This window comes from Panthera tigris, chromosome A2 (assembly GCF_018350195.1).
Source record: "Panthera tigris isolate Pti1 chromosome A2, P.tigris_Pti1_mat1.1, whole genome shotgun sequence".
NCBI lineage: Eukaryota > Metazoa > Chordata > Mammalia > Carnivora > Felidae > Panthera > Panthera tigris.
In genome coordinates, this window is record NC_056661.1 from 11,821,643 (window position 1) to 11,840,513 (window position 18,871).

General features: G+C 43.6%; 1 protein-coding gene across 1 annotated transcript; it reads left to right on the forward strand.

Annotated features, from left to right (window-relative positions):
- The first annotated feature begins 14,858 nt into the window (after positions 1-14,858).
- LOC102948646 (olfactory receptor 10H1) lies at positions 14,859-16,009 on the forward strand. Its single transcript, XM_042977323.1, has one exon. It carries the CDS (start codon positions 14,948-14,950, stop codon positions 16,007-16,009), a length of 1,062 nt encoding a protein of 353 aa, XP_042833257.1. The 5' UTR covers positions 14,859-14,947.
- The last annotated feature ends 2,862 nt before the right edge of the window (positions 16,010-18,871 follow it).

The window sequence follows — 18,871 nt, forward strand, 5'->3', positions numbered from 1 at the left end:
AGACTCTTTTTAGACCCAATTCCTTTTGAAATAAACTAATTTTTTCCCAATTTTTGAACTCAGGGTGTTTTATCCCTGTTTTTATTTTTTATATTAAAAATTTTTTAATGCTTTATTTATTTTTGAGAAAGAGAGAGACAGAGTGTGAGCAGGGAAGAGGCAGAGAGAGAGAGGGAGACACAGAATCTCAAGCAGGCTCTAGGCTCTGAGCTGTCAGCACAGAGCCCAACGTGGAGCTTGAACCCATGAACTGCGAGATCATGACCTCAGCTGAAGTTGGACACTTAACCCACTGAGCCACCCAGGCACCCCATTTTCCCTTTTTTTTTAAAGGTAGAAACCAAGTTTTATTCTTCATATAAGCATTTTATTTTTTGTTGAATTATTTGACATAGAACATTATGTAAATTGAGGTTGTACATGTTCATTCAATACATTTATATATTGTAATATGATTGCCAGTATAGCAATATTTAGCACCTCTATCACATTACATAATTACCCTTTCTTGTTAATGGCTGAGGTAATTAAGTAGTCTTTTAGCAAGTTTGATGATTGTAGTATAATATTGTCTATATTCATTACACTGTGCATTAGACCTGTCTTATTTACCACTCATTGCAAGTTTGTACCCTTAAACAACATCAGTCTTATCCCTGCACCCTCCCTCCCCTGGCAACCACCACTCTATTTTTTCTAGATTCCAAGTGTAAGTAATATTGCACAGTGCATGTTTTTCTCTGACTTATCTCACTTAGCATAATGTACTCACGTCCATCCATGTTGTCACAAAGGCAGGATATCTTCCCATCTCACAGCTGAATTCTATTCTAGTGTGTGTGTGTGTGTGTGTGTGTCACCTTTTTTACCCACTCATCCCTTGATGGGCATTTTGGTTGTTTCCATATCCTGGCTATTGTGAATGATGATGCAATGAATAGAGGGGTGCATATATCTCTTCAAGGTTCTGTTTTCACTTCTTTTGGGTGTATACCCGGAAATGGAATTGCTGGATTGTAGAGTAGACCTGCTTTTCATTTTTGAGGAACCTCCATGTTGTTTTCCATAGTGGTTGGACCAATTTACATTCCAACCAACAGTGCACCAGGGTTCCCTCTTCACTACATCCTCGCTGACACCTGTTGTCTTTTGTCTTTTGAGGTGGTATCTCATTGTGGTTTTGACTTACATTTCCCTGATGTTGAGCATCCTCTCATGTGCTTGTTGGCCAATTTGATGTCCTCTTTGGAAAAATATCTATTTAGTTTGCCCCCCCCCCCATTTAAGTTGGATGGTTTGTGTTTTTGTCATTAAGTTGTATGAGTTCTTTACACATTTTGGGTTAACGTTTATCCAATATACAGTTTGCAAAAATTTTCTCCCAATTTTTTGATTGTCTTTTCATTCTGTCAATTGTTTCTTTTCCTGTGCAGAAGTCTTTGAGTTTGCTGATTTTTGCTTTTGCTGTTTATGCTTTTGGTGTCATATCCAAGAAACCATTGCCAAGACCCATGTTGAGGGGCTTCTTCTAAGAATTTTATGGTATTGAGTCTTATGCTTAAGTCTTTGATCCATTTCAAGTTAATTTTTGTGACTGGTGTGAAATAGAGTTCCCATTTCATTGTTTCGTGCGGCTTATCCAGTTTCCACACACCATCTGTTGAAGAGAGTATCCTGTCTCCATTGGATGTTTTTGGCTCCCTTGTTGAATTTTATTTGAAATTAAAAGCTTTTCATGGTGTTTTTTCTTGGTTCACAGACACAACATTAAAAAATGAAAAAAAGTATCCCCTTACAAATTTTTGCTAATGTTTATTTTTGAGAGAGAGAGAGGGAGGGAGAGAGAGAATGAGCAGGGGAGGAGCAGAGAGAGAGAGAGAGAGAGAGAGAGAGAGAGAGAATCCGAAGCAGGGTCCAGGCTCTGAGCTGTCAGCACAGAGCCCGAAGCAGGGCTCAAACTCATGAACTGTGAGATCATGACCTGAGCTGAAGTCGGACACACCCAGGTGCCCATAAAAAAGGTATCCCCTTTTTAATTCCTTCAATCCTTTTGATGACACCCTGAGAATATTTTGATTTGATGTTACTATGCCTACAACACTTTCCCCATGACATCCCTTTGGAAAGTGAGAAGGAGGGTCTTTGGCTCAGAGCCTTCAGCAGGCAACAGTAGCTAGCTAGAATTTAAACAATATTCTTTAATTTTTAAGATGTTCTCTTTTTACTCTTATCTTCTGTATCAGTTGGGGTTCAGGTGGGAAAAGATAAAGTGTGCTCTCGCACACTTATTTATGTCCGATAGTTTGGGTTTTCTATGTACAGTAGTGATCTATTAGGTTCTAATGAAGAACTTTAAAGGCTTAACAACATTCAGTAGAAAAAACCCTACCAAGTAAATAAAAGCATTGCTGGTACCTGGATGTACTTTGACTCAAATAACAGGAATGGGAGATACTGGATAAGACAGATTGCACGTGCTGAGTCAAGAGCAAAACACTGGGATTGCATGATGGTGGGGCACTGGCTTTAAAACCTGACAGACTTGGGTTCAAATTCCCCACTCCCTCATGAATAGGTTGAATGTCTCTTATCTGCTCACTTTCCCTTTGAGTGTGAGTTTTGTCCTTCATGGAGTGCAGGCTGTTCAATATCCCTTCTAGCCTGTTGCTGTAAGTCAGTTAGCTTCACATCTCAGCACTACTGTTTTCTCACCTGGAAACTGAAGTTAGTAATGGTTCCCCCCTCTCCAGGTGGTCATGAGAATTCTATTAAAAAAAACGTAAATCACTTATCAAAGGACTCCGTGCATAATAAGCATTGGACCAATCAGACTTCTGTGGCTCAAAAAAGATAGACATCACAATTTTAAAAAGCTAAAAATGTATTTTAAATGAACTATCCTTGATTGTCATCAGCAGTGTTTTTTTTTTTTCAAACAAGAGTTGCAAAGTTATTTGCAGAACTGATTTTTAAATGGTTTCAACTCTCTTTCTTTCTTTCTTTCTTTCTTTCTTTCTTCCATTCTTTCATTCTTTCTTTCGTTCTTGGAGAGAGAGTGCAAGTGAATGAATAGGGGAGGGGCAGAGGGAGAAGGAGAGAGGATCCCAACCAGCTTCATGCTCAGTGTAGAGCCCAAAATGGGGCTCGATGCCACAACCCTGGTATTATGACGTGAGCTGAAACCAAGAGTCAGACACTCAACTGACTGAGCCACCTAGGCACCCCTCAACTCTTTTCTAATGGAGCCAGAAGACATTGAAAAAAAAACCAAACAAACCCAGAATTTGAGGCTTTGTCAATTCATGAGAAGTAACAGGATTCAGGATGGAAGAAAACATCAACATTGTAAAATCAAAGACTGTGTGGTGTTTCTGAGAATTATTGCCCACCTTTGTGCCAGACAGAGATATAAAGTGTTTATTTTTAAAGAGAAGACTTACAGAAAGAAACAAGAAAAGACTCCTTGACTGTATCTTTTGTTACTTTGTTTTTACTTTTGAGTTAATCCTTTCAACAAGTTCTACTGTATCTGCTGATGTTTTGTGTTTATCACCTTACCAGACTTTGGAAAACAAAAGTCTTGCCAGAACTGAACTTTGGTGAACAAATCCCATCCCACTTACCTTCTGGATTTCTTTAGGGTAATGATCTTCCTTCTATTTATTCCCAAATCTCTGTCTCTCAGTGAACCTCTTCCCTCACCTCCTGCCTCTGGGTTCACCTCCACTGGTACGTTAGCATTTGCCAGTTTCCGTATTATAAATCTTGCCCCGTGGCTGAAGCACTCACAGAGATGCACAGTGGCACACCATTACATCCTAATTCCACAATACACATGCAATAGTCATGAAGAGCCCCAAGAGTACAGATAATAGTGAAGTGAAATAAAATAATTGGGAAGTAATGGCTTTTGAATGGTTATTACTATTTTAGAGTTTAGGTTCTAGATTTTATTACTTTTTGACTTGCTCAATCTTTAAGCAACTTATCTCTAAGAACTTCCAATACTTTCAGATAGAAGACTCGGTCTCATAATTTGTAGTAATTTGTAGTTTCATAAGACCGTCATCCTTTGGTTTCAGTGCTAAGAACATCAAGTTAACCTCCCCAACAGTGACAGATGTAAGAAGAGGGGCTCAGTCCCAGATTACCCTCATTTATTTAATTTTAAGTTCAGATAGTTTACTTTTAATGACAGCTGTGTTTAACAACTGGCTCACAAAATTCCTGAAAATTTAACAACTGGCTCTTGTGAGGGGGCTTGGGCTGCCTCCAGCACGTCGCTGAGCATCTCCCTCTGACCCATATCCTCCAGTCATCTGATCATGTCACTTTCATGATTAAAACTCTGGGTTGACTCCCCCAGACTTCAGGAGGAAGCCATAGCTCCTTAGACCAACACCCCACCTGTGACACTCTGCCCCCTCTCCTCTGATTGGATGAATTCTTCTCATGCTTTAAGATTCTGGATGCTGGAGCTTTCCTGGTCCTGGCCCCACTGCATACTGGCTCAGCATCCATCACAGCATATTAGGACTGTAGCTCTAATAATTTTGCCTTCCTCATCAGACTGTGTACTCCACAGAAGAAGACATCTGGCTTCCTTCATCTTTGTACCTTGGTGTCAGGTACACAGTAAGTTCTCAATAAATATTTGCATATTTCTGACTTAGTGTGAGCATGTCTTTAAACCCAGACTAGTTCTTTTATGTGTTGCTGCAATAGGCAAGATGTGAATTGTTCAAGTCAAAGTTCTTCCTTCTATCCTAATCATTCCCAAGCTTTAAAATTCCTCCAAAAATTTTAAGGCCATAATTGTTCACACACTTTCATGCTTTACTTCTATAGACCCTTCCAATATGTCTAAATACCCTGGGATTCATTTTTTTTTTAATTAACATATTTTTCCTCTTTTTTTTTTTTTTTTTTTTTTTTTTTTTTGTTTGAGAGAGACAGAGAGCATGAAAGGGGAGGGATGGGGTGGGGAAAGAATCTTAAGCAGGCTCCAGGAGCCTGATGTGGGGCTCTATCCTATGATCCTGGGATCATGACCTGAGCTGAAATCAAGAGTTGGATGCTCAACTGATTGAGCCACCCAGGTGCCCCTGAGTTAACATATTAATATCCTTTGACAAATACAAATAGCAGCCCATTACACCAAAGACAACCATTCATACTTTGGTATAAATCAGTGTGGTGAAAAGTCATGGCCTTGAGGGACTAGGACACCAGAAAAGAAGTGCTGGTGGGGAAGGAGAATTGGGAAGTGGACGTATTAGATGCTGCGATATGGAGAAAGCACAGATCTGGTGCACCCCCACCCCCACCCTCATAGAACAGAGGGTTGGCTGGGCCCACTGGGCTTTCATGAAGGTAGGAGCCATGTCAAGAATCAGAAGTTCCAGGATCGCCTAGATGGCTCAGTCGGGTAGGCGTCCGACTTTGGCTCAGGTCATGATCTCACAGTTCATGGGTTCGAGACTCATGTCGGGCTCTGTGCTCATAGCTTGGAGCCTGAAGCCTGCTTCAGATTCTGTGTCTCCCTCTCTCTCTGCCCCTCACCCCCTCGCACTCTGTCTGTCTCTCTCAAAAATAAATAAATATTTTTTAAAAAGTTAAAAAAAAAAAGAATCATAAGTTCCACAAAGGAGAAAGCAAGACCAAAGAGAAGCAGGAAAGGAACAAAACACTGCCTAGAACCTTTTTTACGTTCTTACCTCTGTGCCAAAGGTGTGGGTCAAGGATATGCCAGGTAGACTTAAAGGTATAACAGAGAGGTAACAGAAGGGAATGCAGCATTTATTCCTAAACGGTTTTGCTTGGGTCCGCCCCTGACTGCAGCCTCTGCCATTGTATTCAGTGAACACTTACTATGTGAAGCACCGTGGTACAAGCTGGACTCACATGGTGAACAGAGCAGGCCCAATCTTGTGCGTAGGGTAGATGACAAGCTGATAAGGCATTTGTAAATACAGACGGATCAGTGATGGGGAAATTATGAGGGCATTCTGGAAACTCAAGGGGCCAAATGACCCAGATCAGAGAGTGTGGAAGGCTTCCAGGGGGGTGGAACATCTACCGTCTAACTTGAGGCCCAAAAAACGAGTAGAAATGAGCCAGGCAAACAAATGATGGGGAAATCCAAGTGTCTTGGTTACCGCCTTCGGTTTGTTCTCTTCTTGCCACTGAGATACCCTTCTCATCTTTCTCTTGTTCCCAGTATCAACTATTAGTCTCCCTGAGTCACTCCTCTCTGTTCTTCTCATGACAGTGGAGACTCCCTTGGTTGAGAACCTGCTGTGGGTCACATACTATGCTTTAGGGTTTTATAGGCAGAGCTCATTCAACGCCCTTACTAGGGGGTACGGCTTCACAATCCCGATTGCGCAGATGGGAAACTGAGGCAAAGAGAGGCTGGCTGAGACAATTCCTCAGAGTCTGCATCCAGCTTGTATTAGCTTGCTAGTGCTTCCAAAAGTACTGCAGACTGGGTGTCTTAGATAACAGAAATTTAGTTTCTTACCGTTCTGGAGGCTTACTGTTCTGGAAAGGTGTTTTTTTTTTTTTTTTCCTCCTGAGGCCTCTCTCCATGGCTGATAAATGCCATCTTCTCCCTGTGTGTTCACGTGGTCTTTCCTCTCTATCTGTGTTCAGGTTCCCTCTTTATAAGGACTCCATTTATATTGAATTAGGGTCTACCCATATGACTTCATTTTGCCTTAACCACTTCTTTAAAGATCCTATCTCCAAATATAGTCACATTCTGATGTACTGGGGGTCAAGACTTGAACATGTGAGTTCTGGGAGGACACAGCTCCCAATATAGTCTTCAAGTGGAGCCAGCCCAAAACGAAGTCTCCAAGCTGACAGATCTGAACACGCCCGTCTCCTCCAAGGTACAGGGAATGAGGTCTTTTGGGTATGACTAGTCCTATGAGTAAGAACCACATGTTGCTGGATTCTTGCCCTCCCCACTCACACAGGGATCTGTGGCCATGCCACAGATGTTCTGGACTCGCCAGAAAAAGGTTGGCAATTATTCCCCACCCCAGTCTTGTTGTCAGCAGAGACTGTATACCTTTTGTAATGAAAGCCCTAGTCTTCTAGACGATAATGATCGGTGAAAGTTGCAACCCCTCCAAGAAAGGAAAGGCCAGACACACATCAGAGGCCAATGATCAATCCTAGTGCCACTAAAAGTGTGTCTGTCGGACGTTACACTCCTGATATCACGCAACAGAGAACACACAACACCCCTTATGAAGTAATGTTGCCTAAAAATTAGAAACTGAATCCAATCAAGCTTCTACCTTTAGCCACTAATAGTTTATGGCAGGAAATACAGCAGATAGAGTTTGAGTCTGCCAGGAAGGGACAGAGGACATTAAAAGTGGGGCCTACTGCACCCAGATTTACAGAACTGAAAGAATCAAGCAATCTACCTAATGGTGAAATACGGAAAGATTCCCATTAACATCAGAAATGATAAGAATGCCTACTCTCAATATGTACCTATATTGAATCCTTATGTTGTACACCTGAAACGAATATAATGTCACACCCTGGTGGGGGATATTGATAATGGGAGAGTCTATGCATGTGCATGGCAGGGGGTTTATAGGAAATCTCTGTACCTCCCTTTTAATTTTGCTAAGAACCTCAAGCTGCTCTAAAAAAAAAAAAAAAAAGTCCTAAACAATAAGTTAAAACCCAACCTTAAATGTTTTCATAATATTTTTTGGCAGATTAAAGTTTGAGAGGCTGGCAAACTTTCTCTGTAAATGGACAGAAAGTAAATATTTTCAACTTTGCAGGCCACACTATCTCTGTCACAACTACTTAATTCTGCCCCCAGAGCACAAAAATAGCCCTGGTTGATGAATGGGCATGGCTGTGTTCCAATAAAACTTCATTTATAGAAACAGAAAATCTATGACAGTAGTTTTTCAACCCTAAAACCATGGTGTAGAAGCATTAGAAGAAACCAAGGAGAGTGTTCCTGACAGGAACAGTAGTTAGGCACAAGAAACAGAAGGCAAAGGAAAAAGATTGGTAGACAAAATTAGTGTTTAGAATCTCTTCAAAAATGCCTGTAAATCAGTAAGAGGAAGACAATCCAGCAGGAAAATGAAGAAAGGCTTTGGAAAGATATATTAAAAGGAGGAAACTCATATGGTTAATAACCAATGGAGATTTTTCAACGCCACTAGTTATTAGGGGAATGCAAATTAAAAAAAATTTTTTAATATTTATTTTTGAGAGACAGAGAGAGACAGAGCATGAGCAGGGGAGGGGCAGAGAGAGAAGGAGACACAGAATCCGAAGCAGGCTCCAGGCTCTGAGCTGTCAGCACAGAGCCCGACACAGGGCTTGAACCCACGAACTGTGAGATCATGACCTGAGCAGAAGAATCCACGAACCGTGAGATCATGACCTGAGCCGAAGTTGGACTCTTAACCAACTGAGCCACCCAGCTGCCTCTAGGGGAATGCAAATTAAAGCCACAATGGAAGACCACTTGGCAACCATATTGGCAAAATTAAGTTTTACATGATCAAGCGTTAGTTAGTGAGGGTGTGGGGAAATAAATCCTCTGACACACAGGTGCTGGGAGCATGAATTAGCACAGCCACTTGGGAGTTTAATTTTGCAATTCTTCTTAAATTTAAGAATCATATTTCCTATGCCCTGATCATCTCACTACTTAATTTGTATCTGATAGTGCCTGTGGATAGTAGATGACATACAAAGGTATGTATTGCATTCTTCCTAATAAAGGTGAAAAATTGTAAGCAGCTGAGGTGCTTATCAGTTAAACATACACTGTGCATATTCATAAAATTGAATATTAAACTGATTTTATAAAAATGAGGTGGTTCTATAGCAGTGGTTCTCACCTAGGGGAGATTTTGACACTGTCTGGAGACATTTTTGTTGTAATTGGGGTGGGGAGGCTACTGGCATCTAGCAGGTAGAGACTTTGGGTGATGATGTAAAACTTCCTGCAATGTACAGGACAACCCCCACCACAAAGAATGGCCCAACCCAAATGTCAATACTGCCAGGGACCGGAGACCTTGGTCTCTATAAACTAACATGGATTTCACTTAACAATGCTGAGGAAAAACAAAAACAAAAACAAACAACAACAACAAAAACACACAAGTGACAGAAAGATATCTATCTTAAACCATAGCAAAAACTCATAACAGTAATCTTATGGATTTGTGTTTGTTCACATAGTCACATGCATACAAAGGTCTGGAAAGATGCCCATCAAATTTGTCATCATGATTGAATGGGTGGCCATTGCATGACTTTTAGCCTTATTTGTGGCATTTCAATTATTTAATAAGGAGATACAAATAGTTGTGGGTTTTTTGATGTTTTAAATCCTTAAAAAAGACATTTAATTGGGCAAATGACCTGGATAGGGAAAGAAAGATGAAGATCAAGAGGGCACGTTAGGCAGACTCTTTGGCCCCAATGGGCCGTGGCAGGGTTACTCTCCTGTCAACATCAGAAGCCAGGGCCCCAAATTCCAAATTTGCAGAGAATTAGACTCTACTTGAGTCCCTGAGAAGCTCAGGTAATTGACTTACTCCTGGCAGGCAGGGAGGGAAGGAAAGTGAGGACATACTCTCTCTGAGGTTGCCCCCTCCCTTATAGGGTCCCAAGGGGTTCCAGCATCCCTGTAGCAGAGGCAGAGGCAGAAGGACCACAGTGAGAGAAGGTAGCAGATGGGAGCCGAGGCGGCATAAATAATGGTGGTCATGCTCAGGTAAACTCCCCTGCCTAGCTGGCAGGCTCAGAGTGGAAACTCCTTGCCTTGCCCCCAGCCCTCACCTATACAACCCTTATCTTCAGAGAAACACCAACTCAGGACCTCCTGCTGGAGTGAGTCAGAGACAGATGCAGAGTCTTGACCCCAGGTGAGTCACCTTCCCCACGTTCCACCTGGATAGGAGAGACCTGTGGAACCAGCATCTGTCCTAGACTCAGCGAAACCACCATGTTTATATAATCCTTTGTACAGTTTGAGTCTATGGCATGTGGGCAGCAGGTGGGGTTCCTCTTCCTAGCTTCAAGACAGTGGGATGATTGCTCCACAGGCATTATCTTTTTTTGGAGCTCACATTGCCTTACGAGGGAGGCTCATCGGATAGGTGAGAAACTGAGGCTCAGAGACAGAAGAGCTGCCACTCAAAGTTAGCCAGGATACCTGTCTGGCTTTTCACCTCTCTCCTCTCTGTCCTGCCCAGAAACAAATAGTAAAGGACCAGGGAGAGGCAGAGAAAAGACAAAGATAGGAGGATTCAGGATTGAGAGGCTCCTCCAGCCACCTCCGGGGGTGTAAACAATCAGGGAGGCCTTAGGGACAGATGGAGTGATGGTGAGGAGTTAAAGATGAAAAGAGGGAGAGACAAGGCAGGTAGGAGATGGCTGAGGTGGGAAGGAGGATGCAGGGAAGGGAAACCAAGGAGGTTCACTAAAAGGAGACAGCCAGGATGGGGGCAGACAGGTAAGGCAAGATGGAGGTCTGAGTGACAAGAGAGACCTAGCCTGTGGTTCTCAGAAGGGGCACTTCTTTCCTCCAAGAGGCATATGACAATGTGCGAAGATACTTTTGGTTATCACAACTGAGAGGTGCTACTGGCATCTGTTGGATACCAGAGATGCACCTCAACATCCTGCAAAGCACACACAGTCCCCACCATGAAGAGTGATCCAGCCCCAAATGTCCCTAATGCTGAAGTCAGGAGACCTGGCCCTAGGGGTGTATGTGGGCAGGAGCTGGCCTCATCGTTGCTTTGTCTATGTTCCAGTTAGCCAGATCACACACACTGTCTCTCCCTGGGCCCGTTTGGTTTACTTACAGAGGAATTCTCCAGGTGGTTTCCCAGTAGATCAATGCCAGGAGGGTTTTAGTTCCCCTCTCTGCTATCCTGGACCCACACCTATAATGGCTTCTTTTTTACTTAAAAAAATTAATGGGATTCACATTTTAGAGCAGTTTTAGGTTTATAAAAAAATGAGCAGATGGTGCAGAGAATTCTTTTTTAAAAAATATATATTTATTTATTTTGAGAAAAAGGAAGAGAGAAGGGGAGGGGCAGAGGGAGAAAGAGAGAGAGTCCCAAGCAGGCTCTGCCCTGTCAGTGTAGAGCCCCACACAGGGCTCAATCTCACAACCATGAGATCATGACCTGTGCCGAAATCACGAGTTGGATGCTCAACCAACTGAGCCACCCAGGCACCCCAGATAGTGCAGAGAATTATTTAAAATTTTTTTTAATGTTTATTTATTTTTGAGAGAGAGACAGAGTGCAAGAGGGGAAGGGGTAGAGAGGGAGGGAGACACAGAATTCGAAGTAGGCTCCAGGCTCTGAGCTGTCAGCACAGAGCCCGATGCGGGGTTCAAACCCACGACCGGCGAGATCATGACCTGAGCCAAAGTCAGTCGCTTAACCATTGGAGCCACCCAGGCATCCCAGATAGTGCAGAGAATTCTTATAGATGCTCTCTCTCCCTGCACCCAATATTTCCCATTAATATCCTGCATTAGTGAGGTGCCTCTGTTAAAGTTGCTGAGCTAATATTGGCACATTATTAAGAAAGGCCCACAGTTTACATTAGGTTTTGCTGTTTGTATTGTACATTCTATGAGTTTTGACAAATGCACAGCATCAGGTATCCACCATTACAAGAGTTCACCAGCTTAACTACCATTGTCCCCACGTCCGAGTTCCACCCATTTGTCCCTTGCTCTCTCTGCCACTGAGCCACTGGCAACCACCAATCTTTTCACTGTGTCCATAGTTCAGCCTTTTCCAGAAAGAACGGGCACCCTTCCAACCGCATTCTGCACCCCCATCATTCCAGAGGGTGATATATGCAGCCCTGGGCCACCTCCTCAGGACATGGTGACTTCTTGTCTTCTCATACATCCTCTCCCTTTTTTGAGATCTTAACTGATACGGGGAGGGAGTGTGTGAATTGTCCAGCATGGGGAAGCTGACATTTTCCTGATCCTGGGAGTGGCCTCTGGCATTCATTAACAGCCACCAGTAAGTGGTGAATATGACAGAGAGGTTAGGAAGAGAGAAACTTTGGGGTCATTCAAATGTAGGTTCAGATTCTGGCTTCCCTATTTCAGAGCCATGGTCCCTTGGGCAAGTGATGTGTCCTCTGTGGGAGTTAGCAGCCACATCTATAAAATGGGGATCATAGCAGGTACCTTATAATGTTGGAGTAAAGATTAAATACAAAACACATGAACATAGGTGTTGCGTCGATAGAACACATCTAACAAAGGGTAGCTATTCTCATCGAGAGCTCAAATCCAGTGCCAGAGACAGTCACACCTCCAGCATGACACATTATGATGAGGGTCATGATAAAGTTAGGATCAAGGAGTTTTAAACTCATTCAAGAGTCATTGTTTTGGAAGCAGGCAGGAATGAGTGATTAAATCTGCTTTGGGAAGAGAATGACCAGGAGGACATTTAAATGGAATCTTAAAGATAAACAGGCATTTGCTGGGTGGAGAAGGGAAGGAACCAAGACTGGGGAGCATGCCAAAAAATTGTAACTGCAGCCTCTAGGTCATTGGTTCTCCACTGGGGTTGACTTTGGCAATGCCTGGAGACATTTTTTGTTGTCACGGGGGCTGGTAGTGGCCAAGGATGCAGCTAAACACTTTACAGTGCGCAGAACACCCACCCCCCTCCCCATAGCAGAGAATGATCTGGTTCCCAAAGTCAAGAGTCCCACAGTTGAGAAACCTTGCTCTAGATGTTGAAGACCCATTGGAGGTTTGTGAGCACAATCCACATGACCCTGCTCTCACCCATTCAGCCTCTTCTCAGAGGCTCTGGTTTCCATGTTGTTGACCTTTGACTCATCCCTCTGAGATCTCAGAGTGGCAGGACTGACTGGGGGGTTGTTGGAGACACAATCCTGGGGAGCTACGGGCAGGTGCTGCCCCAAAAGCGGAGAAAGGATACGAGGGACTCCAGGGAAGGGAAACTAAGAAACTCTGGAAACTGGTGATATTTGGGGAATGCAGCCTCCAGTCACCAATGCAGTTGTTCCCTTCTTTATTTCTCACTACTAGCCTGTCAGGGCTTGATCAGGGACCTGCACCCACCTAATAGAGCACTTACTACTTTTTTCCCCTATTTTTTTTTATTGCCGTAGAATACGCATAACATAAAATTTGCCATTTTAGCCATTTTATAGCATACAGTTCAGTGCCATTAATTACATTCACAGTGTTGTGAACCAACCACCTCTGTTTGGTTCCAGAGCTTTCTCATCAACCCAAAAAGAAACCCTGTGTTCGTTAGCAGTCATTCCCCATTCTCCCTCCACAGCCCCTGGCAACCACTGATATGCTTTAAAACACCTACATAAATGAATATTCATAGCACCACTATTCACAACAGTGAAAAAGTGGAAACAACCCAAATGTCCATTAAGCAGTGACTAAATAGACAATATGTGGTTTATCCATACAACAGAGTACTGGTCAACCATGGAAAAGCAACCAGGTTCTCAGAATGTTACATGCTATAATGTGGGTGAGCCTCAAAAACAGTACACAGAACGAAAGAAGCCAGACCCCAAAGGCCACATACTGTATGATTTCATTTCGATGAATGTCCAGAACAGGCAAATAGAGATAGAAAGAAGATTGGGGATTTATAGCCTTTAAAACTTTATACTGCCTAATAAAAAAGATCATTTAAAAATGGTGAAGTTATTCATGAAGAGACACTGAAATCTCATGAAATTGAAGTTATTTGCTGGTCATAGACTACATTTGCTCACTTAGTGTGTTGATTTAATTATTATAGGGAGCACTTGCTGGGTGTCAGGTCACATTCCAAGAATAACTGATTTATTTCTCAAAACAATGCTGAGGGAGGCAGGGGAACATGAAGGTACAGAGAGATGAAGAGACATGCTCACTTTTACACAGTTGGCAGAACAAGAATTCAGGTTGGCTCCCACGTCCCTTTGTCGGATGTCCATGTTGCATTGTCCTAGAACATACAGATGTGCCTCATGGGAGCTAGAAAACATCCAGAGTGTTACTTCTACACAGCCTCTTACCTCTGACTCCCTAAAGAGATACCTCCAGAGAAAGAATCTGATTTGTATGAAGTTAGAGATGCCTGCCGGTCCAAGGATTATAGACATGGGGTAGGGGTGTCTTGTGGTCACTGAGCTACGTGAAGAACAGGATTTATCAGAAGGGAGTAGAAGGATACAATGACAATGGCTGGAAGCTCCAGGGGAGGAATGTTTTCATTCTGGGAGGCAACCCAGAAGAATAGTGAAAGGCAGTCTTTAGAGACAGCCAGGCATAGGTTCAAGTCTTAGCTCTGCCATTTTGACAGCTTCACCTAGAGCAAGTTGCCTAACTTCCATGCACACCGATATTCTCGTGAGTCTGCTCAAGATGCTCAAAATGCGGGTGATAAAAACAGCACCTCTGTTACTAGGTTAATGAGAGAGTTAAATCTTAAGAGGCACAGAGTGGGAACTCAGTGTGTTAACCTTAAAAATAAAAACCCAGTTATTTTACCAGCAAAAGAGATGTGTTTATTCAGAAATAAAATGGAATCACAATCCAGCGCAAACAGACCACCACAAAACCAAAGGCAGGTTGGGGGGAACAAAGGAAAGGTAGACTTTTTAAGGAGAAAAGGGGTAAGTTGGAAAGGCTGTTATAAAAAGTCCATTAGAATAAACCGAGAGCTCAAAGTATGGTGGCTTCTTACTGGGAGGGTGGGGAGTAGTAGCCACTCCCAAGGTCAAGTCCATCTCTTCCTGTCCTTGTCAAGTTTGCAATGGACTAGGAGGGACAGGGTGTGAGCTCTCTTCCTGCCAAAACCTCTGACTGCATTTTAGTGAGGTTTCCCACTGCTAATTTTTACAAATGCCAGCTGTCATTGATCGGGGTACCCTCTTGAGCAGACCCCGGGATGGGGAAGACCTTCTCCACCAAGTAGCTGAGCTCTGTCTCTCACACTTCGCCCCAGGCACAGTCTCCATGCAGAAAGGCAATTTCTCAGCAGGGACTGAATTCATCCTCGTGGGCTTCTCCACCTTCCCCCACCTTCAGATGATGTTCTTCCTGTTGTTCCTGCTCATGTACCTGTTCACGCTGCTGGGGAACCTGCTCATCATGGCCACAGTCTGGAGCGAGCGCAGCCTGCACACGCCCATGTACCTCTTCCTGTGCGCCCTGTCCACCTCCGAGATCCTCTACACCTTGGCCATCACCCCGCGCCTGCTGGCCGACCTGCTCTCCACCTGCCGCACCATCACCTGGACGGCCTGTGCCAGCCAGATGTTTTTCTCCTTCACATTCGGCTTCACCCACTCCTTCCTGCTCACCGTCATGGGCTACGACCGCTACGTGGCCATCTGCCACCCCCTGCGCTACAATGTGCTCATGAGCCCCCGCGGCTGCGCCTGCCTGGTGGCCTGGTCCTGGGTAGGTGGCTCGGTCATGGGGCTGGTGGTGACCACGGCCGTTTTCCACCTCACCTTCTGTGGACCCAATGAGATCCACCATTTTGCTTGTCATGTGCCCCCTCTCTTGAAGCTGGCCTGTGGAACTGATGTACCAGTAGTGGCCAAGGGCGTGGGGCTGGTGTGCATCATGGCCCTGCTGGGCTGCTGTCTCCTCATCCTCCTCTCCTACGCCTTCATCGTGGCCGCCATCTTGAGGATCCCCTCAGCTGAGGGCCGGCACAAGGCCTTCTCCACCTGTGCGTCCCACCTCACTGTGGTCATTGTGCACTATGGCTTTGCCTCTGTCATCTATCTGAAGCCCAAGGGTCCCCAGTCTCTGGAAGGAGACACCCTGATGGGCATCACCTACACGGTCCTCACCCCCTTCCTCAGCCCCATCATCTTCAGTCTCAGGAACAAGGAGCTAAAGACAGCCATGACCAAGACCTTCCTCAGCAAACTCAATCCAGAAAAAATATGATGATCAGGGAGGAATTACTTGGAAACAGCTAAGTTGGGTTACCAACTTAGAAACTGCACCCTTGAGGGGCACCTGGGTGGCTCAGTCGGTTGACCACCCGGCTCATGATCTCAGGTCAGGTCTTGATCTCAGGGTCTTGAGTTCAAGCACCACATTGGGCTCCATGCTGGGCGTGGAGTCTACATTAAAAAAAAAAAAAACAGGAAAAAGAAATGGCACCTTGTAAACATGTAATAACCTATATTTATCTGATGCTTTAAGGTTTACAAGGACCCTTGAAGGCAACATCCAAATGCACACACAATGGTTAATCAGCATCAAGAGTATATTCAGAGTGGAAAGACGTATAAGATGATGACACAGAGAAAATCAGATTTCACGATTCTCATCTGCTGCATGACATTTTATCAGGCAGCCTCAAACCTGGGATCTGTTCTTCTCCTGACAGCAGCCAGAGTGGTCTAATTAGTCCCACTACCATTAGTCCACACTGCTAGGAGAAATGGAAGATGCCAGGTCCCCACCTTGTACTAGGCAGTAGTGGGTACCTCCAACATGGATTTTGTAAGGCTACAAAAAACTAAGCCAGATTATAGCCGAGGAGAGCAAATCACCCTAAATTTCAGCATTGCACAGATCTGTACAATAACCGTTAGAAACAGTTAACAGAGCAGACTCACAGAAAAAGTCAAGGAAACCTCTACATTTCAAGTGTGAATCTTGAGCAGCTGCAGGGACACAGAGAAGTCTCTATAATAAGTCCCACCATGAGAAATCGCCTGCTGTGTTAGAGAGTGATGTGACACATGGGCCAGTGTGCAACTCTTTGTTGAACCACATTGAGTTCAGAGTCCAGGATAAAGGTGTATCTCATGATCAGACCAGCTTAATGCTTCCCTGTGGCCATGAGGGGGATTTAAGGTTGATCATACTACATAGTATTTATACTTTGTTGAAAATAAGTGTATTCAAGAGAATGACAAATACTGTATAATATCATTTATATGCAAAGCCTAAAAAAGCTGAACTCATAAAAACAGAGAGTAGAGTCATCGGTTACCAGGGACTGAGGGGTGAGGGAACTGGGGAGATGTTGTTTAGGGGTATAAATTTGCAACCAGTAGATATATAAGTCCTGGAGGTCTCATGCACAGCATAATGATTATAGGTGACAATATTGTATTAGCAACTTCAAAGTCCCTAAGAGGCTAGATCTTAATTGTCCCCACCACAAAAATGAAATGATGATTATGTGACATGATAGAGATATTAGCTAATGCTACAGTGGCAAGCATATTGCAATATATAAATGCATCAAATCGATACACTGTACACCTTAAACTTACACAATATTATGTATCGATTATATCTCATTTAAAAAAGTTTTTCTTGAGGCACCTGGCTGGTTCAGCCAGTAAAATATGTGATTCTTGATCTTGGGGTTGTGAGTTCAAACCCCATGCTAGGTGTAGAGATTACTTAAAGATGAAATTTAAAAAAAAGTTTTTTTGACAAATTTAAATTGTTTCTGAATATGAATCTATGCATTCATTTAGAAATAATAATATAGGGGCGCCTGGGTGGCGCAGTCGGTTAAGCGTCCGACTTCAGCCAGGTCACGATCTCGCGGTCCGTGAGTTCGAGCCCCGCGTCAGGCTCTGGGCTGATGGCTCGGAGCCTGGAGCCTGTTTCCGATTCTGTGTCTCCCTCTCTCTCTGCCCCTCCCCCGTTCATGCTCTGTCTCTCTCTGTCCCAAAAATAAATAAAAACGTTGGAAAAAAAATTTTTTTTTAAAAATAAAAATAATAATTTATAGGGACGCCTGGGGTGGCTCAGTCGGTGGAGCGTCCAACTTCAGCTCAAGTCATGATCTCACACTCGGTGAGTTAGAGCCCTGCGTCGGGCTCTCTGCTGACAGCTCGGAGCCTGGAGCCTGCTTCGGATTCTGTGTCTCCCCCTCTCGCTGCCCCTCCCCTGCTCATGCTCTGTCTTTCTCTGTCTCAAAAATAAATAAAAACATTTAAAAAAATAAATAAAAACAATAATTTATAGTAATACTTAATGGACACTAGGTTATAGTGATACTGTTGTGCACAACAACCAATGTAATTAAAATGTACGATGAATGGGGTTCCTGGATGGCTCAGTCAGTTAAGCGTCTGATTCTTGATTTCAGCTCAGGTCATGATCTCATTGTTTGTGGGATCAAGCCCAGCTTCAGGCTTTATGCTGACAGCGTGGAGCCTGCTTGGGATTCTCTCTCTCCCTCTGCCCATCGCCTGCTTCCACTCTTTCTCTCTCTCAAAATAAGTAAATAAACTTTAAAAAATATTTAAAATGCGTGAACAATAAATTAGTTAAATTACCTAAAGCTAAAATAAGGAAAATGTTTATTCATGTTTATGTTGAATAATAAACTATTCATCATTTGTCCTAAAGTTGGACTCAGTCTTTCTCTATAACTCGAGTGGTAAAAATATCCCATCTTATCATGAAGTGGGAGGATGTAGGAAAAAATTTCAGTCAAATGTGGGAAATCCAGACCATCCTTCTTTGCAGAATATACACTGCACTGCATGTTTCCTATTACCCCTCATGAACATTATCTCATCATAGCCACATAAGGGGATCAGGGCAGATAAACACATCCACTCCCTTTGACAGAGGGGAAACTCGGGATCAAAATGGTTGTATGACTCATCCAAGATCACACAACTTGGTAGGGCCAAGTTTCTGGTGTAGGTCTTTTGTGAATCCCAGTCCTGGCCACCCAATGTTTCACACATCTTCCTATGGTGGGTTTTGTGGGGTGCCTGTCCATGGAGGACTAGCCCACCCTCAAACCAAACACTCCACAATCCT

Excerpts from the sequence above, each read along its gene's own strand:
- LOC102948646 (XM_042977323.1), top strand. The coding sequence starts at position 14,948 with ATGCCAGCTGTCATTGATCGGGGTACCCTCTTGAGCAGACCCCGGGAT.